General features: G+C 38.2%; 1 protein-coding gene across 3 annotated transcripts in view; it reads right to left on the reverse strand.

Annotated features, from left to right (window-relative positions):
- The window catches only part of PICALM (phosphatidylinositol binding clathrin assembly protein), a 63,560-nt gene that overhangs the window by 28,320 nt on the left and 8,048 nt on the right, over window positions 1-27,192 (reverse strand). For all 3 annotated transcript variants that reach the window (XM_010706174.3, XM_010706175.3, XM_010706176.3), the window contains exons 2-8: window positions 9,498-9,640; window positions 6,859-6,934; window positions 5,555-5,657; window positions 3,647-3,740; window positions 3,025-3,136; window positions 1,681-1,787; window positions 616-657 (exon numbers count right to left, since the gene is read on the reverse strand). In XM_010706174.3, the coding sequence (XP_010704476.1) occupies window positions 616-657; window positions 1,681-1,787; window positions 3,025-3,136; window positions 3,647-3,740; window positions 5,555-5,657; window positions 6,859-6,934; window positions 9,498-9,640 (677 nt within the window). The remainder of the gene's footprint in view (window positions 1-615; window positions 658-1,680; window positions 1,788-3,024; window positions 3,137-3,646; window positions 3,741-5,554; window positions 5,658-6,858; window positions 6,935-9,497; window positions 9,641-27,192) is intronic.

Below are 27,192 nucleotides of genomic sequence, written 5' to 3' on the forward strand. Positions count from 1 at the left end.
AGGACTAGTACTACTCTAAATACTTATATCACATCTTGGTATCCAATAGATATTTAATTATTTTAAGTATAACCTGAGGTTTTCTCATGACTGCTTTCACTCTGTGTAAAATGATTCACGAGTACTGAAATGTGTCAAGAGATGTTAAAATTAACAGCTAGGAAACAGCAAACGTATCAGAAGTAGCCAGTGTTTCTAGAGACTAAGGAAATTGTACCCCAAGTCCTTCTCTATGTGCACATTCTGCAAACCTTCAGAAATGATTTCTAGAGGCTTGTAGCCAAAGGAAGCTTGGTAAAAACTGTACCTATATAACATCACAAAAGCTTCATTATGTGAACTTGCAAAAACAAATTGTGTTTTCAAGCATGATGGAAATTATATTGTCACAAAACTCAATTAGAGTATGAAATAAGTGACCTCTAACATTTTACAATAACATCATTGGAAATGAAAGCCAGGCTCTGACAGGGGTTGGATTTAATCATAAACTTCGAAATAACTTGGTGACAACATACAGAGGAAAGCATAAGTGAATCCTATAATGCCAAGTCTTTCTGATTATGCAATATCAAAACTGACATGTAATGACAAATACATAATAGGTTTATCTACCTGGGAAAGATCTGGTATGTCTCCTCTGTCAATTCCAACTTGCTGTAATAAAACAAATAAGCTTTAGAACCTGTTTGCATTTAGTAAAGGCAGTGATGCTCAAAAAGCAAAGAACATTAAATTGTGGTCAAATAAAAAGCCTAACTCCATATACAGTTTAAATCTCGATAAACTGAATTCTGTAACTGTTGGTTGTAATTAGTATAGTCTTTTGTTTAACGTACACACTTTCAAAGTAGGTGTGTTGGAGACATTTTTACACACATAGCCTTGGAAACAAAGCTGAACGAGAATCAAGCATTCCAGAATTGTAAGGCTGGAGACCTTGCCTGTCCCATAAATTACAGGGCAAGCTCTGAGATCTACTGATACAGATATGTAATTGCTAAAATAAAGCACCTTCAAAGGTTTTAGCAGCTTTCCTTAAAAGCTATTGCTGTCTTCTAAAGTGTACATCAAACAATGGTCTGCAGCAGGATGTACATACTCTTACAGTAGGAAGTTTCATATTCTTACCAACTGAAAGGACAAATGTAAAGTTTTACAGCTTACCTTCTGAAAAATTAGGAATAGTAAAGAAAAGCAACAGCAGAAGTATGTCAGAAATGAGAGATTTCTTAATTCAACAACGCTTCAGAATGCGCCAGATGACATTAAAAAACATTTTACAAGGTAACTGATTTTTCTTCTATGAGTTAAATAACTACAGGAGATAACTAAAACACACTTACACATCACTATTTCTTATTTGTTAAACTTATTTCATTTGAAACTTGACAGAATCATGGATTGCAAACTAGAGTATATAGAAAGCAGTAGACCAAAGACTACTACCAATATCAAGAAATGAAGTTTTAAAAAACTAATTTATCTTTTGCTTAAGGAGAATGTGCAGATCTGCAAGTACTCTGCAGTGAGGTTTTTCCAACGCAGTCCTCCAGTGATCTAATCACAAGGACAGAGACAGACAGGAATGAAATTCACCTGAAAGGAAGCAGTATTTGGTTTATGAAAAAAAATCAGCTCTGTGAAATAGAGGGTGAAGTTTGGCTGAACATGGTTTACCTCTGCAACTTTGAGGAACTCTGAAATCCGTGTCATTCTAGTGAGGAACTTCTTATATATATCAAGGCCTTCTTTGCACTGGTTCTTTTTCATATCAAAGTACTTTTCTAAAAGCAGGAAGAGCATGCACATTAAATAAGGAATCACATAGCCTGCAGTGTTCCCGTGCATATTTCAAAGTAGAAGCATACAAAATGAGGCAAACAGAAAATGCCTGCAGATTTGTTTCACCATGTTAACTGCAGAAGTCACTGTGCCTAACTCATACCAAATGACAAAAGCTCCACTGAACATGAACTAATGATCATCTGCATGCAGTTTCACCTTACCTGGTAGGTACTAGATCTCCCACATTCATAAGTACCCTGAAGAGGATAGTCAGGTCTAAGAATAGGTCTCCTTTCTTGTGGGAAAAAAGAGGCAATTTCGTGGTATGACAATCACAAATCTACTCTATACCAACAGCCAGTTATCAGGCAAGATGTTGGTATTTTCTGTAAGACTGATGCCTTTTTTTTTTATAGCACTGCCTACAACAGTGGCATGCAACAGATTGCAAAATACTGGTGCTGGAAGTGGAGGGTTCCACCCCGCCTTCTTGAAATAGTGCTTTCAGGCTTGTTTCTATATTGAGCTTCAGTCAAAACATGAATGAAAGCAACTGTATGCAAGTCTTATTACTAAGAGAAAAGAACCAGTCCGTGACTCAAGACTGAGAGCTTGACTATCCTTCATTGGCTAATTCTGGGTTTTACTTTCCATTTTGCAAGCAATGTGACAGCAATCAGATAGCTAGATTCAATCACGGAATTCAAGAACAAGCACACTACTGTGAACTTAATTATTCCTAGACAGGCTCCCTTGTATTTCCAGTGCATGCAACTGAAAGAATCTGAAGTGGAAAATCAATTCCCCCTAAATACATGACACTCTCTAGAAATATAAGCCAACAAATTATTACAAACAACCAACACTAAAGCTTCAGAAGCCAAGCAATCAGTAATACCGTGACTGCAAGTTTGTAACTGATGATAACCTACTGCATTTAGAAATAAACAAAATAGGATCGTGTTTCTTAAAGAAAAGTCATTGATTGTTTTTGCCAAGTAGGATGAGACAAAGAAAGCAATATTGCAAAAAAATAAAAATAAAAAAATCTCAAATTGACTTAGCTTTCAGAAACTTACTGATCCCTATATATAACACATGGACTTGGGGAAATCTGTAATATTTTGGTGTTTTACAATAACATTATTTCAATTTCTTTAAAAAGAGCAGATATTTGCAATGGTTTACTGAGCTCCCTCCCCAGAATTAAGCATTGCAGAAAGCAGTTTTATTTACCCAAGAGGTTAATAATCCCTTCGTTATATGCCGCAAACAGTCTAATGGCATCTTTGAAGAGAAGCATGAAGGCAGCATTAATTACACCATTTGTAAGTTCATTGCTATTGACCTAGAAAGATCAGAAAAAAAGTTAATTTGACTGAATCAATCCCTTACTGGAAAACTTAGAGTTGAACTTCAGTACTCTATCCAAAATCATGCTCTCATCGGCCAGTAATAGAAGATGAGCAGAAGAGTAAATCAACAACGCATTTCTCAGCAGAAAAACTCTATCCTTTTGGCAACCGTTTTTGTTAACTAATATTAATGTTAACTACTGTAGCAAAAAAGACATAGAGAAGAAATAATCGACTTTCACATGTACAAACAAGTATTACATAATGCACGTGATTAATAACACTTAAAGACAAAGGATTTTCTTGCACTGAGCATCATTTTTTTTTCCTGCTTTCTTGAGATATCATCTATGAACAAAATGTATTTTGCTCTTCAGGCTCTACACGAAACACAGACACAAAGGAAGAACACAGAAGCAAGTTCAAGTCCTTGAACCTTAGCATATTTTACAGTTTTTGCACATCAAACATATTGCATTTGTTGTACACATTGCTAAACTTACATTGAAGTCAAGAAGTGCATCCATTTGGTTCTGTATAATTGGTACAGTTTTTAGGAGTTTTTCTGTGCTCATTGTTCTCATTACTCCATCAGCCCTATCGAGCAAAACAAAAGAAAGTTCAAGTGAATTCTGAAGGCAATTACTGAGAAACAGAATATAGAAAATAAAGCAAGTCAGTGAAAATACTTAAATTTGTGTGGTCATACAAAGCAGGTATTCGACATTTAAGAATGCTGTCTAGACAATACAATAACTGCAGTGTTACAAGAGCAATAGTTTTGGAATCATGTTTTGTTCAAAGACAAATTACTCAGGGAATGAAAGTGATATTTAAGAAATCTCAGTTATGTTACATCAAGTAAAAAAAACCCAACAAATACAATGAAGTTTTTTTTTTCCTGAAGTTTGTTTTTATCTATGCTTTTTCTAATCATCTGGTTATTATTTCATGTCAGCCTAGATCATTTTCAAATGAAAGCAAAGAGAAAGAAAAACAAACAAGATATTGTGATTTCATGCTTTTCTAGAAGAATTGCAAAGACTACAAGAGTCTTGCTTTTAATGGCAAACTATCAATATCTGGTCATTTATTAATTGACCAGACTAGACTTATTTTGCTAGACTTTAAAAAATGCATTGAAGGACTAATAAAAATATAAAAAAAGCAAAACCAAGAAAGAGATTAAATCACCTCAGTGACAACAAACAACTGCTGTAAGACAAATCAGGCAGCCTTATAGTTCATCTGCATGCACAGAGCAAACCAAAGGTTTCCTGGAAGTGCAAGTCTCCCAGTGCATCTGCACAGAAAAGGCCATGGCTGCTCTCCAAACTGGAAGGCAGCAGAGAGCTGGCTCTTTTCAGCTTTATCCTCCAGAATTATTCTCCCTCCTGACAGCCAACAGCAACTGCAATAAGCTTCGTGTGACAGGGCATGTGTGCAGAGCCCTAACAAAAGCCGAGGTGTGGAACCAACAGACTGCTGCCCCAAAGCAGTTGTTTGTGCTGTTCCTGGAAGAACCCTCAGGCACACACTGCTGTAGGCTTAAAATCTGACTACAAAAGAACTGTGCACCTCTGGTGTATCCAGTGCATCTACTGCACCTGCAGCCACCAGACCACACACAGACTTGGAGTGTGGGAATGACTTAGAGTTGTGTCACTGGGACTTCCATCATCACCTAATGCAAAAAGATTAACAGGAATATGGGGATTATCATCACAGGTTGATACTGCAGAGCCTGTTTTAACAATGAGGCCTATGGGATTTGGATGGTGTTGCAAGGGAGCACTATGCAGTCCACTACTATGGTTAATGCCCAACTTAACAGTTCTAAATTGGATTCCTGTGGGTGCTAAAGTTTCAGCAACAGTAAGTTGCTACACTGTCTGTGAATGACAAAGGATGCTCTAATGTAAAACTGTTTTTAAACTTGAAAAACAGCTGTGTAAGACAAAGTACTGGTGATGGCTGAAAATCTTTCTATCCTTGTCCACCTTCTCTGGCACTCCTGATGAAGGACATTTCCTAATCAGTGGCACACACATTACCTGGGTTACTGATGCGCTGCACTGTGATTTTACACATAAAATGTGTACCTAGTCTCAAGAGACTAGTTTCTCCTCACAGCACTCAGTACTGATGTGTTTGATGCATACTTCTTCCATTTCTATACATTAAACTCAAAGTTTACAACAAGCAACATTACAGTCACCCAAGGAAAATATTCTGTTCCTTTGTGTGTCCTGGGACATACATAAGTGAGAAAACCGGATGCTACTAGATAACTTCACTAATATTTTCTTAAGCACATAGCACTGACATGTAACCAAAACTGATGTTCCCCACTTCAATTACAAAAGGATGACAAAAAACACTAGGTAATTAAAAATAAAATCAGTTCTTACCCTCTTTTTACTTTTGTGAAGTCAAAAGCCACCTGTCTGTAGGAAACCGCCTTTTCATTCAGGTACCTGCTATACCGCCTGATAAATGTTGACATGTCATAGCCTAAAAAACAGTTTAAAAGATGTTTCAGAAGCTTATTACTTATCAGTCATAGAATTACAGAATTACACAATGGCCTGAATTATACAATGATCATCTAGTTTCAACCCCAATGCCATGGGCAGGGTCACCAATCACCAGACCAGGCTGCCCAGAGCCACATCCAGCCTGGCCTTGAATGCCTCCAGGGATGGGGCATCCACAACCTCTTTGGGCAACCCGTTCCAGTGTGTCACCACCCTTTGAGTGAAAAACTTCCTTCTAATATCTAACCTAAACCTCCCCATTTCAGTTTAAAACCATTCCCCCTTGTCCTATTACTATACACCCACATAAACAGCCATTCCCCCTCCTGTTATGCTTATACGCTCCCTTCAAGTACTGGAAGACCACAATGAGGTCTCCCCAGAGCCTTCTCTTCTCCAAGCTGAACAAGCCCAGTTCTCTCAATTCACTTACTCTCAAAGTGCAAGACACCAAAGACAGCATCATTCTATTTTTACCTGGATTTGTATGGTTAGCTTGCCCTATGTTACCAACAACAGTATATGTCATTGTATTCAGCATGTAAACCATTAAAATTATTCAATTTAGCAGACCTTGGGCTGCCACTAAAAGGCTGCTGTCCCCAGGCAACCACCCAGTACACCTGGGTTAGAACACCCGCAGAAAAATTATAGCCAGCTATACAAAAAGCAATGCAGAAGGAAGAAAACTCTCAGAAAAAAAACAGATAGGCAATGACATGCATTATCAGAACTGCACCGAGCTGTAGTAGAACCGAATGCAGTAAAACCTTATTTACCTATAGAATTAGTCTCAAAGATGAGTAAGACACTTTGAACAATTCTGAAATACATCTGTTTTGTTTGTGCATTTCACTCATACACTGCATGCAATTATGACAGATTCTGAAATTTAATCATCAAAATATATCCCTTCAAATAGAGAACTGTTTTCAGAAATCACAGGAATACCAACTTGGATCTATGTAACTAAGGAAGTTTTTCTTAGAGAAGATTTCCAAAGCAAACTCCTCCAGCACACAACTTCTATATAGCAGCACTCTAAATTTAAAAAAAAAGCACTCTGAGCTAAAATACACAATAATTACTTCTCCAGTGCCAAGTTCCATCAAAATTACTGAGTTGTATTTGCCAGCACACTATTACACTACTGCTGTTTAACAAAAATGATACCTTACCTTGCAATCCACTTTTGTCTAGGAAGTTGCTCAAATTAAACAACGTGTTTCTGGACGCCAGATACTGGATAAAGCGCTAGATGAAAAGAACAATTAGAATTCTTTTACCACACTGACCCCAAATTGGAACTGAGGTAATAACAGAAGCTCTCATGGTGCAATACATAAAATTCAGCTTTTAGGCTTTAGCATTTATTTCTAGTCTGCAAACTATCACAAAAACTCACAGTTAACTGTAATACTAAGCCTGAAAGACTTCATTTAAGCCAGCATGATGTATCAGAAACTTCTAAAAAAAAAATTCCCCATCAAATACATCAACATTCTACATGCTCACAATTGTTTCACCAGTTCTCTTTTTGACAGTTTATTTCATTTCAAACTGTCATGTAATTTCACTCAGCACATGGTTAAATAGTACTTAGCTTAAGCACCAAATCAGGAGACAAAGGTTCACTTGCTTATGGTCTAAGCATTAAATAAACATAAGAATCCATAAAAAGCATTAACATCACAGCACCGTGCTTAGCATACCTCAAATTAGTTCAACGTAGTTCTGAACTGTTTCACAAAATGAATGATGTGACATCTTTTAAAAGACCTTTCAGGTTGCTGGCAGCAGATTTAAGTCAGTAGGAAAAATCATTTTGTCTTATGAAGCACTCTCTAGAGCATGGCTACAAATGTAAACCAGACAACCATTCACTCATGATAACATTTTGACAGAAGAAAAATAGTTCTGATTAATATAATGTGTCCTAAATTATTTTCATTAGCATAAACAGAAAAAAGACTAGAGAAGACTAATGCAGTCAGTACTCTGACAAAGCAATTAAGTAAAAGCTGGAAGATCAAATGCTTCCTAATTTTTTTATAGAGCAATTTATGGATTCTTTATGATCTTCTGGATATCTCCAACTCTCCACTGGAGTTTCATCCCCAATCATGAAACGTGATTTCCATGTTTTCTGTCCAAGTGCTATTTCTAGCTGCAAAATACTTCTTTTCAAGAAGCACACTTAGCATTGTTACTTCTGCAATAGATCTGGCAATCAAAGTTTATTTGTCAGTTTTATTCTTGACATGGCAAGTATTTCAGACGATGGCGCCTTAAATTATTGTGAATCATATTGGTATCAGCATGAAACGTAAGACTCCAAAAGCAAGCACAGCAGAACCACAGAGACTATTTTGGAAAGTGCCAATTAGCCCCACAATGATGCTTAATGTCAACATGAGAAGTTTGCCCTCTTGTGGCTTACTTAGCTTCAAAGGATAGATTCAGTGCATTTCACCAAGACCAGAAACACTGCAGCCAATCTGCAAGAGAAACCTCTGAGCGTGCATATACATATTTTACAGAACCACAGAATGGCCAGAGTTGGAGCGGACCTCAAGGATCATGAATCTCCAACCCCCCTGCCACATGCAGGGCCACCAACCTCCACATTTCATACTAGACCAGGCTGCCCATCCAATCTGGCCTTGAACACCTCCAGGGATGGGGCATCCACACATCTCTGGACAGCTGTTCCAGCATCTCACCACTCTCTTTGTAAAGAATTTCCCCCTGACATCCAACCTAGATCTTCCCTTCTTCAACTTAAAACCATTTCCCCTTGTTCTGCTGTTATCTACCCTTTCAAAAGAGTTGACTCCCCTCCTGTTTGTAGGCTCCCTTTAGGTACTGAAAGGCTGCAGTAAGGTCACCCTGCAGCCTTCTTTTCTCCAGGCTGAACAAGCCCAGCTCCCTCAGCCTGTCTTCATAGGGGAGGTGCTCCAGTCCCCTGATCATCTTTGTGGCTCTCCTCTGGACCCTCTCTAAAAGCTGTCTTTCTTGTACTGGAGGCTCCAGACCTGGACACAGTACTCCAGATGGGGCCTCAAGAGCAGAGTACAATATTATTTTGTCTTCACTACAAAGTAGTGCTTGTAAATTCTTAAAGCAACCCCTTAACTCCCAAGTTCATATACACTACACTATACTGACTGTTTGCAATACCAACCAATGCTTACAATGTTTCTATTAAAGCCTGATAAATAATTTTTTTGAGATGTGGGAAATCCAAGCAGCTGCTGTGCTCGGCATTTTAAGAAGTAAGGCCCCACAAGAACTCAAACTGTGAAGCAAAACAAGCTTATTGCTTTCTGTTTGAATTGGTGTTTTACTCATTTAATTGTGCTACAGTATGCAATATTACTGGTCTATCCACACTCAAAGCCACAGGCACGCATTCTCCCTTTGCTGCAGAAGGCGAGTGGCGATGGTCACAATCAGTTACCTTGAATTTTCAGTAATTAAAATAACACTGCCAAGGAAAAAGTACCTCCAGCAGTCAACATACAGTTTTGATTCAAGCATTACAAACTTTGAAATAGAAAAACTAAGTAGATAAATGTAATACTCTGCCCATGTTCACGCAATTTTTGGCAAAAATAATCATAGAATCATAAGGTTGGAAAGGACCTACAAGATCATCTAGTCCAACCATCCTCCCATTATCACTGCTACCACAAGCTACTAAACCATATCTTATAACTCCTCATAATAAATAAATAATTAGTGAAAGGATTTAGCTGACATTTATAGAAACAAAGTGCTTTAACCATTCTCAGACAAAAATATTTTCCTGCATTACCTCATTTCCATACACCATTAGATGATGGGTTGTGATGAGAGATTTGAAGACCACCACCCAGCTACTGTTGGTAGTTCTTTCAAACAAACTGTCTGCCAGCTGTGGGATGTTCACATTCATCTCATTTGTGCACTGGATTAAATCTGCAATGCAATAATAAAAATTCTGTAAGTTCTAAGAAAGAAAAAGCAGTGAAATACAAAAAACACCGTGTTAACTTTATAAAGTAGTATTTTCTATGAAAACTGAATGTCTTTCCAAGAAAAAAAAATATCTGAAAAGCAGTCAACTAGAACCTCATTAACACAAATATGACTCTTCCTGCTGCCAAGATCCCAGGTCCTTAATTGTTTCTGCAGTTGCCTTACAAGGTCCTGGAAGAGAAGCATCAGAATAATTTATGCTACCTCTGACTAATAACTCCCAGCTTCAAGTTATCTAACACTTTAAAGAGCAATAGAGCTCTTACTTGTTACTATTTAATGAAGTTTTGCTGGAAGACTGGAATTAATTGTAACACATGAAACCTCCCATTTCTGGCTTTTCAATGGACCAATGAACCCCTCTAGCCGTTGGTTCAATGTGACTAATAAATTGAAAGATTACTCAGTCTTGATACAATGCAATTAACACCTCCAAAAGAGCAGCAGAGGAAACGTGAAGTTTAAGAATGAGCCTCTAGCTACAGTGCAGAGGCTGACAGATTCATTTACCTAAAACTAAGCTGGCTGCAACTAGAAACATGGTTAGGAGCAAAGCAAAACAACCAAGGCTGAGTAGCTGAAACAGAGCTATCCAGTTGTCGTTCTGTATGAGTTTCTGTTAAACAAGATCTAGTGAATCCTGATATAGTTGTTCAAATAAGTAATCCTTTTCATCTCTTAGATCTGTTAGTGTCAAAAATGTGTCACCAGGCAGAGCCAGCTTATAATGTAGCCAGTAATACTAAGGAATAATCCATTAACTTGGTTTCAAATGCTGATGAATGAAGACTTCAGATCACAATGCTACAGAAACAAAAGCAGAAACAACTATTTACATTCAACTCTGATACAACACAGATTGGTAGCACTAAGTTTTTACTTCCTTCAACAGAAGCACTGATGACATTTCACTGTTATTACCACCCCACATATAAAGCAGTTATTTTCGCTCAGACTCAAAGCCTTCCCAATGGCCATACTTCAATATGGATCAAGACTGAAGTCCTATCTGTGATCTACTAAGATTTTAAGCAGATCCTGATGATTCCAGTTAATTCTGAACGCAAACATTTAATCTTTAAAGATGGAAGTTTTTCTATTCTGCTATCAAGTCAGGCAGGCAGGACTTTCTTCAGACACAAGAAGCAGGTAACACACACCTACTGTAAACTCTGAACTAGTAGAGTCAGAACTGAAAAAGCTGGTATTTACAAGTTTAATAATTAAAAGGAAGCAAGCAGGAAATGATTTCCACATTCAAAATGTGAGATGGAGAGATTAGCCATTCCTTGATCTACAAGTAAAACAGATGACTACAGGCATTCATGACCTCACTTTTAAGGCATGGTTATCTATTATTGGATGATGACTTTAGGTGTTAAGACAAGGTGAGGATATTGCTCAGCAATAGTTATGTTCTGAGCTGTCCATTAAAACCAAGCCCTGAAGCTTCTTGATTCTTGCCACCTAAGGAATAAAGTAAGAAGTTTTGTGCAAGGCTATCTGACAGAAATACACATTAAATATAAAGGTATGCATCACAGTACATCAAGACACACACTGCTGCCTAAGAGTACAATGCAAGTTAGAAAGTGAGGACTTTATTCCTAAACACAACATTTGCCATATAGTCAGTCATAAAGAGGTATCACTTAAATCCACTACCTTGGACTGCTAAACAATTACATCCATTCTAGAGGATATTTTACACTGGTACAAGTGTTTTTAAAGAAAACAGCTTTCAAATCATGTCTTGATATCTGTCGCTGCATGTAGAAGAAAACAGCCTTTGTGACAGCAGCAGAAAAGCATCCCTCACAGCATTGATGAATGCTTGTGTGAAAAGCATGTGAATGAACTTGGTGAGTGGGGGAAGAGGGGAAGGCACATTAGGAAGAAGAAATATCAGCCAACTGGGAGAAAATGGCCAAGAACAGAAGTAAATAGGCAAGTCTAGCCTTGAATGGAAGGAAATAAATTTGCAAATGCAAACAAGGGGAAGAATTGATACAAAACGCATATTACTACAAAATTAGTCCAGCAAAATGAAAAGTTTCTTTCTGTACAAAAGGCAGGTTGAACAGATGCATGGAAGTTTTATGTGGAAGATGCTTTTCATCAGCACATATGCTTAGCAGTCTGGTACATCCTGATACCCTCAAGTGCCTTTATCATTGATGTAACTCTTCTGAAACAAGCCTAAAAGCTTCTTTGAAAGTATTTGCATGAATAATGCTGATTTGGTACAGAAATACTTGTACAGTTAGGCCTCAATGAGATCAGGCATTTTTATGCTAACCATGGCATAAGAAGCACAGTACAGATATAGCAGAAGGGAATACAGCAGCCTGCAATCCACACTGCTGGGCTGGCTTTTCAGGAACAGCCTCACGGTGTGGTGTTGTTCTTCACCCTATCCCATCAATAATGGAGAGGCACAAACAATGGTTTTCAACACTATACACTTGATACAACCTGATTTCACACCCCTACCCATCACACTACTAGCTCATGGCTGCTAGTTACTGGGTGTGGTATGAGCAGTACTATACAATAAAACCAGTACTACCTGGGGATAAGGCACTTCCAAAGTTTCAAAGAAAGCAGCAGGAAGCAACAGGAACTTTACCTTAAGCTTGCTGCTGGGTGGGACACTTGCATGGGGGGAAAGCTTTAAACAGCAATTAATGTACAGCCATATCAATGGGTGGAGGTGGAGACAGCCCAAAGTTCAGCAGGACAGCCAGAGTTGAAGGATGTGGGCTTATTCCATCAGCAGAAGACAAAGGGAGGTGGGAGGAAGTATAAACATTACTTTCAGTTGGACATTTTTGTGTGGTTAACAGAAGCATGATAAGCAGCTGACATTGCAGCGAGGGAAATTCTCATAGGAAAAAGGATCTTAAATGAAAGTGGTCAGGCACTGGAATCCATAAGAAAGTAGATCTTTTCCTGGGTACCCTGGTCAAGAAGGGTCAGTAGACTCTGAGGTCCCTCACTACCTAAACCAATTAATGACTTAATGCCCTGTGTATGGAAACAGAATGAGAAAATGGACACACAGAAGTGACTTACAAAACTATAGTCCAGCATGAATGAAAATTTCTAAAAAGTTTCAAGGCCTTAGATCTGTGAGGTGATACAGTTTGAAGAATTCTATTTCACCTATCTATATTAATTCAAGTGCCAAGTTTCAGCAAAGGTTTTGAAATTACACAACTTTCCTGTAAAACAGTTGTAGTCTTTTTTAAATATAAGATATTCAATTTTTTTTTGTTACACTAACTAAAATCTTCACTGCTAGATTACTTACGCTAATTCAGTTTTTAGATTTTATGCCTTTCCCCTCTAAAAAGGAAATCTTTGCAGGGAATCATGACAAGCGCCTGGTCTACAAACTTTCTAGAAGCACCAAAAGATGTGCCATTACACCTGCACCTAAGCAATTCTATTACTTAAACCCGCTGAAGTTGCCTAGCATAAAGCATGCAGGTATGACCTATCATACCATAGGTCATTCCAGGTGGGAGAAAGAAGTTATTTGCTCTCTGAAGCAAGATATCTACAACCTTTACAACTGTTCAGGCTTCATTACAGGACAGTACCAAGTGATTCACTGTTTGTTTTTTTTCCCCTAAAATATTATACAATTGATAGGTGTCAGGTCAGAGAAGCATAAAGATGAAAAGTACAAGAAGGCTGAAGATTCACATGCAAGAAACAAGAAGCTACCTGTACACACAACAGCTCCTATGAAGTTGATTTCATACAGCACTTTCACCAGGTGTGTAGATGTGGATTAGCAAAACCCTATATGCAATCACAGGGTTCCCAACCAACAGCAAAGCCAAGGCAGTCAAGCTTGGCAATACAGCAGCAGAGGCATCAGCTACTCGTTATCCCAGAGAAGAGGTGTGATTACAGCATGTGCTTGTGACCTGACCTGATGCAGAACCCCATCCTACCCTGAGCATCCCCACAAGACAGAATTATAACTAACTCATTTGTTTTCTCACACAGTGAACCCGTTTGTATGAATTTATTTGGGGAATCTTACCTTCATTAATTTATCAATTAATTAAAATTTGCCTTGAAAACAGACTTTGCTAACTCAGACCATCATCTGCAGAAACCTGTCAAGTAAACTGAATGTAAGTCAAAATTACAAACTCAACCACTGTGTGTACACAAAGATGTACCTCTCATTTTTAACGTTTCTACTCTAAAATACCAACCTGGAAATATTTCGAAGAATTGGATCTTCTAGGTCAGAAACTGAGCCCCTCAAAGTAGGTCAAGCAACTGTGACAAATTCCTATTTTTGTAACCACTGCTTTTTCATCTATTATTACACCAAAGATGCTATGTGGAGTAAGCACACAGCCAGTTATATTCTCCAACGTGCTTCGCTTTGTTTTTCTTGCATCTTACCATACCCATCCCATATGCTGCTAATTGAAATACTGATCAATCAACATTAGTATGCACACAGTGCCAAGAGTTAAACACACTGCATTCTTCAGTTAAGAAAAGACAGTAAGTGGGAGAAGAAGGTAAATTAAAATCCTATGAAAGAAGACAGAATCTACACTTAGATATCCTCAGACAAATAAAATTCATTCAGTCCCTAAAATAATAAGCTTTGGTCAAACACTAAACACAAAAAAGCTTGAAAATGCCCTATTTGATCAACAGTTACTTGCTGACTTGCATCTATGGTTCATTGAATATGAATTCATTTTTGCTAAGACAACTGAAAAACCGAAGTCTACTCTGGTCCAAACTCAGCAACAAACTCACCCAGACCAAACTGCTCCAAAGCAACATTTTTAACACTTTATGGGGAAGTCACTTTGTAAGCAACATCAGAATGAGCAACGACGTTTCCAGATTGCAATGAAGGAGCTCATTATTCCACTGTTAATGAAAGGGAAAATACAGCAATATTTGTCCAGATTGCCTAAATTTCATCTGAAGTAGGATCAAAATATTTCAGAGTGAGAGCATTTTGATCTTGATGTGTAATGTAGATAGTGCAGTTTTATGAAGACGACTGGAAAACATGTAGGAAACAGGTACTGCAGTCCTGGCGAGCAGCTCATGTTCAGACCACAATTAGGAAAAAATACAGGTAACAGGTCCTGCTAGATATTCAAGTGGTTTGCATTGGAGGAATTAGCCCAACACATTTATTTTTTAAAAGCCTGCTATAAAATACAGCTCTGAAAGAGTTCCACAAAACAAGCAGTTCAGCTGACCACTGCTCCCATTCAAAGGATCTAATTTTCCCACAGAATCCATTCAGTATGTAAAAGCAGCAATGCTTAGCAGTTGCATTTTCTTTTCTCCCCATTACAGGTATCACTGCTGTGAGATTTCAGTGTTCCTCAATACAGTTCACTGTAGTCCAGGCTGCGTTTGTCAGCCACTCATCACAGAAACCAGAGTCACAAACACAGCATCACAATTACAAGATCAAGTACGGCAATGGGCATCTTAATGATAAAAAATGCCTTTCTGTATCTTTTAACTACTATCCACAAGGAGTACAAAGCATGATTCAAGACAGGCAAGGATACCTACATCACATTAAACACCTAATTCCTCTCCAGCTACCAAAAAAGCAACACAGGAAAGACATAGGTGCTAATGGGGTATACTTGTTAATGGGGTCTACATTATCACCTGTGCTTATATATTCATATATGCACCTACTTTCTTCAGGCCCAACAGAAGTCTCTCATTTTTTCTCATCTATTTTGTGATCTTCCATAAACACACACACAGCTAAGTTCTGTTTTCTGATTTATTAATAGTTTAAGTACCACCCTGCTAATCAAATATCTCATTTCTTTGAGTCATCACCTCCGAGCAGACGTACACACTACATACTACATCCTACAATGAGGTATTGTCAAAGTTTAAAGGTCATTCTGAACAGACTATATACTTTCCAGACTTCACATGCTTCTTTATTGCAGAAAAACTCAGTGATCAAACAAGGGAAACACTACAATGAGAAAGCATGCTATCACACATTAAAACTTGCACTAAGAATTCTTAATTCCCTACACTTCAGAGTTAAAATATTCTAAAATGGAAACTAGCAGAAGTTGTAGTACATCAGGAAAAAGTGGCATTATCCAGCAAACTATGAAAGTGTCAGAAAGTTTTTTCATTGGCCTCAACACTTCAACTTGTCCTACGAGTAGGAAAGGCAATTAGAATTTGAATACATATTGAGAGATCCAAAGAACAAGCCAGCTATGCTTCAGTTCAAGTTTACCTAATTGATAAATTCATACCCGAAGCCAAAACAATAGTGAAGCCATAAATACCATATATTTTTTTTTCCCCATCAATAAATCCCCACCATGCCCACTAACCACATCCTTCAGTGCCATACCTCCATGCTCCTTCAGCACCTCTAAGACAGTGAGTCCAGCATCTCCCTGGGCAGCCTGTGCCAATGCTTTCCCATTCTTTCTGAGAATTTTTCCTAATAGCCAACCTGAACCTCCCCTGGCATGACTTAAAGTCATTACCTCTCATCCTGAACATTCATTCAGGACAAAACATTCAAAGCTAAAACACTTCCACTGTATTACAGCTGTGAATGTGATATGCAGAAGGGAAAAAATCTGGCATCTTTACTAAGCTCAACAGTTGAAACAGCAGAGTACAAACCAATGCTCATAGGACATGCGTTCAATTGCTTTCACTAGCAGTCTTGATCTTTGTTCTTTTAACTCCCAAGCTATAATCCTTGCCCCTGTGTTAAAGTCTCATCTTCTTACAGTAATACTCCTCACTCTACTCAAATATTTCATCTCAGAAACAGATTTGAAGAGTTCTATCATTTGGTCAGCAATGTTCAATATAAACATCTATTAAATGGTTTCAGAGCTAGTGAGTTACCAAGGGCTGAATGAGAATTTCAGCAGATGCAATTCCTTCCCTTAAGACATCACACAACACTGCAGAAGCTAATTGTGCCAACTTTCTAAGAATTTTGCAAAAGAAATCAAAACATCAGAAGTCAGCAAATCTACCTCTAAGTGGTCTTTAATCTGAAATGATTGGATTTACAGTGCTAGGAAGTTTGTCACTGGACAAAATGAGTATTTCCTTTGATTGTATTAAGAATACAGCTGAAGTGCTAATGTGTTCTAAAATTCAATTTACTTTCACTAATCTAAACTAATTTTCTGTGCTTAGGATTAACACTCCAAAGGTCACCTCTGAGCAGCCAACACGATCTCTATACCAATGTCAATTTTAAACACCGCTCTCACATCCTCCTCCTAGCAGAGTAAAAATGAACCAAACACTCCAGTTATAACAACGTAGCATTTGGCAGCAGATCTGGAATGAAACAGAAAATGAATTTAGTCACAGACTGCAGCAGCAGCAAGGTTTTCCATAGATCAGTTGTTGTCATTTCCTGACCTGAAAGATACCTTTTAACCTGAATACTTTGTGTGAAAGGTAACATAAAAGTTCAGAACTACTTCATCCAGCACCTGCTGATGACAACCTCTATTCTAGATTATGAACACCATCCCCACCCTTCTAAAATACTCACAGATTTCTTAATATTAATTCTCAGTTTATGCAGTTGCAAGAAAGTATTTTCCAAAAATTAAGACACAAAATGAATAAAGAACTCAAAAAGGCTCCACTAATAAATGCATAGCAGTGCCAGCAGGAAAACTCACACATAACACCTAGAAAATATTTTAACAGCATTTAACACATACTACTCTTCAGCACTTGAGCATCAGAGGATTTAATTGTGCCATGAAGGGATTTTGGACATTACACAGAGGAAATCCCAAACCAAGACCAAAATACAGAAGTTAGCTGATCATTAATATCTACTCTGCCATATTCAAACCCGATTCTATGCATTCCAATTCATGTCTTTAACTTTATGTGTACATACAATAAATTTCTAATTAATTTCCCAACTTTTCTATAGATGTTATTACAGAAAATATTATTAGAGTTCCTGGATATAAGTAATTTTCACTGGAAATCCATTTTGTCTAAAAACAATCAAAAATAAGGTTGAGTGGGAATTAATTCAAGCATGCAGTACTGACAATTTCTTGATTTCTTCCTCAAAAAGAAACATTTGGTAACTGTAGATGAAGCCTTCATAAAAACAAAAAGCCCAAATGACATACTTAAGTCATCACAATAGAAAGATGTTGGGTTTTAGCCTGAGCCAGTGAGATTTTTATCTGCCAGAAGGATAATATGTAACTTGCATACATCCAAGAGCTGAAAGAATATTCTGTTATCTTCACCATTACCAGAAAATATCTGCTTTTGCATTTAAAACAAAATATGCCTCAAACAGTATTTTATATAAGCTTAAGGTTAACTTAGAATAGGAAGAAACCTACGTGTACCCAACTGCTTTACTAGATGAAGTCTTCTACAATGCATTTCCCAGAGGCTTCATCCAACTCCCCTCAACTGGGAGATAAGGAAATGTACACTACATGTTTCTCATAACAATAAGAACTGCAGCTGGCAATTCTTCCTCTGCATATAATGCTTTTTCTAGGCATAAGAGACACCAACTCAGGAAACTATTGGTGGAAGAATTACAGACATCTGAGAAGAACGACTTTGTTCAGGGCTCTCCACATTTCACAAGGAATGAGATTAATCTCATTTATAATAGATAGGCAGAATAAAAGAAGCTGAAGGCAGGTTTAACATAATGTAGACTAACTTGTTTTACAGCCAACAATTTATCATTTCATTTCATCAAGCTTTTTATTGCTTTCAGTTCAAATATGATTGAAGTATTCTCTCCCATAGCTAGAACAGTGATTTCTAACTACAGTTCTTGGAAACTTTTTCTGAGTCCCTGTCAGTAATCCCATGAACTCAGCATTACTGCTGCAGGATGTTTCACTGTCTAGATTTACTCCTATGGCAACTTCTTGACAAAGCCTCACTTCTCAAATTTGAGCACTGTAAAAACTGATCAAGATACTTTGTGTGAAAATAGAGTAGCTCAAATGGGTTCAGCTGGATAACTACTTCAACAGGGACTTCTCTGAGCAGGATGAGGAGTTTAAACCAGAAAACAAAGCTTCCATAAGTGAAATTATGGGGGGGAAAAAAGCTAAAATGAAGGAAACAGCTCATGAAACAATTGGAAAAACAGGGAACAGGTTTTCAATTTGCTGTTGTGTTGTGTTTTTATTCGTTGTCTTAATTCTCATGTACAAGGAGGTACCAAATACTCATTTTGATCCAACATTTCTAATGGTTAATATTCAAAGTTCCCCACAGTTACAAACATTGCAGAAAATCACAGATCTAAGTTATGTTTGCAGACAATTTCAGAAGACGTAACAGATCACTGCACCCCTTATCAGTACCTACCCTCAAATTCTGAATACCTTCATCAGACTAAGGTTAACACTGAATGTTTTCTAAATTCCAACTCAACAAGTTTTGATCAGTTTTATGAATTCACTTTTTTTTTTTTTTACAAAGGAAAAGGCTATGAAGCTCACAGTTGAACAGACTACAAGGGAACAGATTTGAACTAGATAGCTACTGCTACGAGCTAACTCCTTCCTCCATTCTCACAATATTTTTACTCTGCAAGTTGAATACAAACCACAGTTTAACTTACTTACATCTTGATTCTTGATTTATACTTCAGGTAAGCGAAGGGTCTTTTTTAAAGTGGTGGTGAGCACAACACAACTTGGGAAGAACAGGTTAGGAAAAGCAATGAAGAAAGAGTGAGCCTTAAATGACACTATAACTCCCTTCCTGTAATATTTCACACACTCACTTTTTTTTTTTAATTATAAAAACTCACCCATAACCTGGGCTCAACCCATTCCATGTGAACCCTCATCAAACCAAAGAAAAGAGTAAGGTTTGGAAAGAGCCTCACTTAACATGCAACCCCCCTGCTTTACCTCAGAAACAGGATCACAGAATCACCAAGATTAGAAGAGACCTCTAAGATCACCCAGACCAAACTACCACCAATATTTCCCCAAGCCAAGTCCCTTAGTATACAACATCTAAATGTTTTGGGAACAACACCAGGAATGGTGACTCCACCACCTCCCTTGGCTGCAACACTTTGAGAGGAAATTTTCTTAATATCCAACCTGAATCTCCCCCCATGCAACTTGATGGATACTTATTTGTAGGGTATGTATTCGTGAGGCAGCTCACTGACATGAGACAAGGTGAGCTCATCCCTGTTCTTGCCAACAGCCACACGCTTCTATCACTTGCCACAGAATCATTTGAGTTGGAAGGAACCCTTAAAGATCAACCACTCCAAGTCCCCTGCAACGAACAGGGACACCTACAGCTTGATCAAGTTGCTCAGAGCCCCACCTACACTGACTTTGAATGTCTCCAGGGATAGGACATCCACTAGCTCTTCAAGCAACTGTTCCACTGCCTCAATACCTTTACTGTAAAAAAACTTCTTTTCTATGGCAGCACTGACATACTTCTCTTTGAATGATATTAATTTCTCCAAAAACTGAAAAAACAAACCCAAGTGGGGAAAAAACACCACCCCACATGGTTTTCCCCACTCTCCCAGAAGAGTAGCTGCATACAGAAGATGAAAATCAGCACGAGTGTCTACAGAAGAAAAGACAACTGCATGCAAAAGGGAGAAGAATAAGAGGAAAAAGGGAAGGGGACCAGTCCTTCCACCAACACTATTTTCTGTCACCCTTTTTATTAATAAACATTTTTCTTTCAGTGCTCCCTAAACTCCTCCAGTCATCTTTCCAGCTGATCTCCTCTGGATTCCCCTCAGTTTCACTTTCCCCCCACAAATACAGCACACCAACAAAGACTCCCCAGCGCCAAGGAGAAAGGAAGATGCTGTTCCATGCTATATTCATTCCTCAATATCAATACAGAAGGATACCCCATATTTACTGCAGCCTAACACCAGTGTTTTACACTGAAAATAAAATAAGCCAAAAATTCTTGTAGTGCTCCTGCACTGCCAGATATTCCTTATTTCATACTCAGCTTTAGCATCTTCTTTACCCATTTAGAATGCTGCTCTTCCATGGAGAACTGCCCCAGTTTGTCAATTTAACTTTGTCTTCTAATCACATGCTATGTTCCAACATAGCAGTTATTAACAAAAAATTATCAGTAAAAACCCAGTAAGGACATATTCTCCACTCTAGCTATCTTCCAATTTGATGACAAACCCTGTATTTCAAAGCAGTTCTCTGACTATTTTGTTTCTGAGACAATCATGCAGAAGAAATGCCAAGAAATTCTTTTAACCTGCCCCCATCAAGATCAATTTTTGTCATGAGAGAGAACCAGCAATCTAAGTGAAAGTCAATATAAAAGTATCTACGAGATAGTCAGCTTTCTGACGATTAATTTTCCAGGTCCTTTCCTCTCCTTACAATTCATTTTTGTCTGCTGTCCTTAAGTATTCACATTGTCACAGGGAGAGCTGCCAAAGATTTAAGAGATTACTTGAGCCAGAATCAAAAATTTAATTTCAGAAGATGTTTACCAGCTCCTGCCAATCTGATTTCAACTAGCATACTGAAGTATCCCCCAACACAGTTTTGGATATTGATCTCTGGAGTGAATGCAGCATATTAGCAAAGGTTTCCTTAGATGAAAAACCATTTGCATTCCACACTTTTCTGAAGACAAAAAAAAAAAAAACTAGGTTTGACAGAGTAAGCTACATTTCCTACTAGGGGGTTTTTGTCTTTTTTTTTTTTTTTTTCTAATTGGAGATTTCTTAGTGTATCATTTTAGTGTGTGAATTATGAAGTTCATAAGAAATAAATGAACGTCTAAGATTTGCTTCTTAGGTAAGGTTCCTCCCTTCGCCCCTTCCCCCCAAATAACACTTCAGTACCAGTATCTCTGATAACCAAGTTTTTTTCCTGTTGCAGCATTCATTACCACTGCAGACACTGAAAGTCCCACCAGTACTGCATTACTCTCTATAAGGATAAAGCCTCAAGTTCTTGCTTTAAAAAATACAGCTCAACTACTTCCTGAGAACCCACGGGCAGAGAAATATCCAAGACCTGCTAAAACACTTCTGCTCCACATTAATCTTGTACTTTTAAAAAAGTATGTTATCCCCAAATTAGTCCAAAACAACTGTTTGTTTCCCATACCAAACACTGGTATATTATCCCTATTGGAAGCATTTCCAAACGCAGAGCCTTGATCTTATCTTTAGAAAAATGCTAATAATGAGCCTACAGAACATTCTCTAAAGGTGATTCTTGATTACAAGATGAAAACTGCCTGCATTTGCCAACTCACATGACAACGGCTGCATAAGCAGAACATCTGCACTGAGCATTTAACCCAATGGTATTTTTAAAAGCAAGGAAGAAGAAAATACTCCTTTTTCACTGAACATGTGATCATTTCAATGAATCAAAATCACAAACAGTTATTTGTTCAACATTAAGTATTTCCAGAGCACAGAGCTTTGAACACTTGAGGACGCATCCACTTCTTCAGGTACAGAGTCAGTGCTCTGTCTGAGCAGTGCTGGCTGAGAATACATTAGGCCTGCTGTCTGAAGAGATCTTTGGGATGGGCAAGCTTTGATTGTGATCTACAGCCATCATATTTGATATTGAAGTAAGTATTTAAGCATACAGTATATCATGAATAGCATGGATGGTTACACATAGTGGTTGGATGCAAACAAGATTAGTTGCACAAGGTGGAGTGCTGCTATTTTCTTCCCAATTACTCTGAAAACTGTACAGCTTCAACACTAACCTCCCACTGAAAGCAGGAAGCTATCCCAAGCAAATGGTGTACACATGCAAGTGCATCTTACAAGTCTTCCTGAACAAGTTTTTAAGCCACAAAATTCTCCCAAATCATTATTTAAGCAGGAATTACACATCGATCACTTTTTTCTTTTTTGTAAAGAGGACTTGCATCTTTTAGTTAGTTTAATAGACAAAATCCAAGATGAGAAATAAAGCCATCCAACCTGAGGCTTTTGCAAAGCTGCATAAGATACGTCTGTCTCCTCCCGTTTTTAAAGACAGACTTTGGAAGTGGGATTTCCTTCTCTGCAGGACTTAATTCTGAACAAGAATACACTTCACCTAAATACCTTTGAGAGCCGTAAGGAAACACACACTTGAGTGAAAGGAGGCCTACCCTTGAATTTGCCTACCTCCATGGGTGCTGAAGCTGCAGATAAAGATGCATACATATATCCACCCCCACAGAGCAAAGCATTTTGGTCAGACTATGACCTTCTCGAATTTCAAAGACCTTCTCCAGCTTTCCCTGTTTCTCAAAAGCACTCATGCCAGAACACATCCTCCAGTATGCAACCTCCCCGGCTGTGTATCGCCTGCAGAACACAAAGCAGGAGTACACTGATGTCCTCAGCAAACCAGTAATTACAGAGCAAAATAAAAGCAATGTAATTAAAGCCATACATTGTAATTGTAAAAATATTTAAATGCACGGTAGGATGTCTGTCTTGGCAGTTGCCACCCTCCACAGCTTCTCCTACAATAAACGGTTGCCCAGTTAATTACTAAGAGAAAAAAAAATCCTTCAGACATGGCTTTGTGGAAACATCTGCATTTGTCAAGAGTTCATATCAGTTTGTTGCACCAAATAAGATGCATCATCAAGAGATTCAAACGCTGCCAACACCATATTACAGGTCCTTTAGTCCCTGCAGAATATCAATCATGCTTTTAACCCATATTACTGAAAACAAAAGCCAAATGAATTTACCCTGCAGATACTGAGGTGTTCTGTGCACACTACAAAAAAAAAAATATCAAGCTTGAGTGCTTCAAAAGCAGTTGTTTGTATCTTCAAGGAGCTTTATGTGATCATAGGCTTATGAAGATCTACTCAGAAGTCACTGCAGAAATACTGACATTTAGCTGTTAAGAAGAAAACAGCAACATACTATATGTGAAAAATACTGCTGTGTTCCATACCTGTTCATGGCTCTATGACCAGCGTGATGACTTCTCACATACCTACAGAGTGGTTAAGCAGATGGCTGCTGGCTGCTTTAGCTGACTAAACAGAGCTTAAGGGCTCTTCATGGCAACTGTAGTTCTGAGTTAAGCACTTGTAAGAAATCATATAAAAAGCAGTCTAATGTAAGTGTAAAGAGGGGAAAAAGTGGAGAAAAGAGAAAGTCAAGACAATCAAATCGCTAATAAAGAATAACACAGCAAAGCATGTATTTCATAAGGGAGTTCTCTCAAGGAATCCATATTTTTTTCCTGAAATTTCCGTAAAAGAAGCTTATCAACTTCAAGCTAGTAACCCTCAGTATTTTACCATAAGACTTCTCCCTCACTGACAAGAAACACTTGCTCTAAGCTTGCTGCAGAGTTTTTAATTACCAAATCTCAGTTAATGGCTGAGAAGGAAAGACTAAGGAGGAAAGCAATTTTGATTATTTGCTGATCATTGCATATTAGTCTTTTTCTTAAAGGCAAACAAGGATTCCTGAAAAATGATTTTATTTCAACAAGGACAACTGCTAATAATCAAATATCTGTTATCACTGAAAATTACACACCAAGCTCCACAAGCACCAAGCTAGAATTTGCTGACAACACAACTGGTGGGAGTGGTTGGCCCAACAGAGGGCCACAATAGACAACGGACTTGGACACAATGGAGAGGTGGGATGGCAAAAATCTCATGAAGCTCATTAAGAAGCATAGAGTTCCCTACCTGGGTAGGAACAGCCTCAGGCACCAGCACATGCTAAGAGAACCCAGCTGGAAAGCCAGCCTGCAAGAAAAACCTTTGATTCCTGGTAGACACCAAGCTGAACATGAGCCAACGGAGCTGTGTGGCCACGCTGTGAAGGCAGCTAATGGTATTCTTGGCTGCATTAAGCAAAGTATCTCCAGCAGGGTCAGAAGAGGTGATGGTTCTGCTTTACTCAGCAATCATGAGGCTGCACCTGGAGTTCTGGGCTCCCCACCACATGCATACTGGACAGAGTTTAATGGAGGGCCCCCAAGATCACCAAGGACCTGGAGAACCACTCCAATGAAGACAGACTGGGAGTGCCTAACCTGGAGAAAAGAAAGCTCAGGGAGGTCTTACAGCGTCCATGAATACCTGAAGGATGCAAAGAGGAAGGATCCAAGCTGGTAAACAAGAGGTTCCATCTGAATATCTACTCCTAAAGGAACTAATCTTCAACAGGAATAGGACAAAGACACCAAAACAATCTGCTCCTATTTGGTGACTTGTGCTAAATTCTAATAAGAACTAAAATTCAAGATACTTCAAACTGGAGTATTTTTTGCTGCCACTTTAACACAAGCTCCACCCACTCCACAGTATTTCTTTTATGTTTTGCATATCAAGATGAACTCATTAAATGAGATTTCTCATTGACAGGTCCATTCATGCTTTCATTTCTGGACAATACAGATTGCCTTCTGATATGAACTGTTGATAGATCAGATAAATGGAGTACAGGAGCTCAACAGGAAAATTTTAAAAATTATATCTTCCCCCAGTCAAAAAACACATTCATAAAACTGTTTCAGCTGAAACTTGTGTACTCAGCTCGTGTAAGAAGAGAGGCAGTCAAGTAAAGCAACAGCCAAAATCTTCCATACTTCTCATAGAAGTGTTGGAAATGTCTGCGTGATTTAGCTTTAACTTCCTTCTTCAATTGAGAATAATATTTCCCACGAGGTATTTGGAGCTCCCTGAGCGAACAAAACTCATCTTGGCTCATCGTAGTGCAGCTTCAATGCATGTTTAAATAGCACCCTTCTACAAGGATACAACTGCTAACACATCAGAATTATTCTTTACAGTCCATGCCAAAGCTATTCAGAATAAAAATCACAAAATATAATGTGAGACAGGTCAAGGTGGAACAGAAATAGACTTCACTGAGCATGGAGTGTGGAAGTGGTGTTTTTCTAGTGCTGTAAATTAAGCTCTACTGATTGTCAACAGCTAAAGCCATGGACTTTACAAATGGGTACCCACTCTGTAACAGTAATGTTGTGTTTGGGCTTCATAAATCCAAAGTAGCTCTTCTGCTGACCCCCAGATTTAGAGACCTTTCTGATGAGCACTTCATTAGCAGTGATGCAGTTATCAAGTTTCACAAAGTTTTAGAGCACACATGGAGCTTGAAATCCTTTGTTTGAAACTAGACCGGTGGTAGAAGTTGTAAGATGTAAGAACTCTCCCATATCCCACTGCTTCCAGATGGAAATTTCTGTATTTACCACGCACAAAGACATGTCCTTGCCATGAACAGCCTCTAAAATAAACCAGAGCCAAAGTAAAAGCAGTCATCAGTAAAAGGAAAGATTGCTCCAGCCTGATTCTATCTTTAAAACAAATTGTTTTCTAAAGAAAAGCTCTAACTGCAAGATCTAGCTAGTTATTCCAATGCTTCAAAGTCAAGTCATTCACTGGCTGGAACCTCAGAGAGCTAAAAAGAACATGCAGCTACAGTACAACTAGGTGTTAGAATGTCTTGTGTGCACCCTGCTACATACCAAGAGGATGAACACATTCCTATCCACAAAGGCTCCTCATTAACATTTTTTTTTTTATGGACAAAAGCATCTTCACAAAAGTATTCTGTTTTTCTCACAAAGAATTAAATCTGAATAAAGTCTCCGTGTAAAATAACTCCGTGTAGGCAAAAAGTTTTTAAAAACAATGCTTCAAACTCATAACAATGCAATTCCCAACATCACACATTCAATTAACCGTGCTGTCCCCTGGCATCTGAGAACTAACACAAAAGCTTCCCTGGATTTCCATCTGCTTACATGCCAAATTAAGCACGGAAATAAACTTCACATATTCCGTATTTTTAATGCAAAGGAATCTGCTAGGAAACAGCATTAGCTTTGATTACATTTGATAGGTTTAACGATGCTACTGTCTGTGGCAAAGCATTCCAGCTCAACAGATCCAAAAAGAAGTTTCAATCTCATTCCCCATTAACTACGAAGGATTTAAAAAAGAAGTCTGCCCTCAGAGCATCATTTTTTCCCCAAAGCATAGCACAGTGTGTCAGTCCCTGCGTTTCAAACAGTTTACAGCTGGCACTTGTGTATCTTGAGCTTTTCCATCAGACAGCTATTCAAAAGGCAGCAGCTCGCTACGCACTTCATCACCTTGTTAGAAATAACTACAGCCCAGTCATGCAAAAGTGTTCATATTTGGCATCCACTGACTTCTCGCTCATCCCTATGATTAAAGTCCACCTCCTAAACTTTTGATGCCTTAGATTTCATTCTACAGTGTTGTTTCAATATGACTGAAACGCACTCAGAGGAGAATAACTCCAACTGAGTTTAACACAGACTGGTGGCAGTCAATTGTACTGAAAGACAACAAATACAGGTACTGAAATTTGACTAAAACCTGCTAATCAGAACTTATCTGTATCAATGAGAGCAAAGCAAAACGGA

This window comes from Meleagris gallopavo, chromosome 1 (genome assembly GCF_000146605.3).
Source record: "Meleagris gallopavo isolate NT-WF06-2002-E0010 breed Aviagen turkey brand Nicholas breeding stock chromosome 1, Turkey_5.1, whole genome shotgun sequence".
NCBI classification, from domain to species: Eukaryota; Metazoa; Chordata; class Aves; order Galliformes; family Phasianidae; genus Meleagris; species Meleagris gallopavo.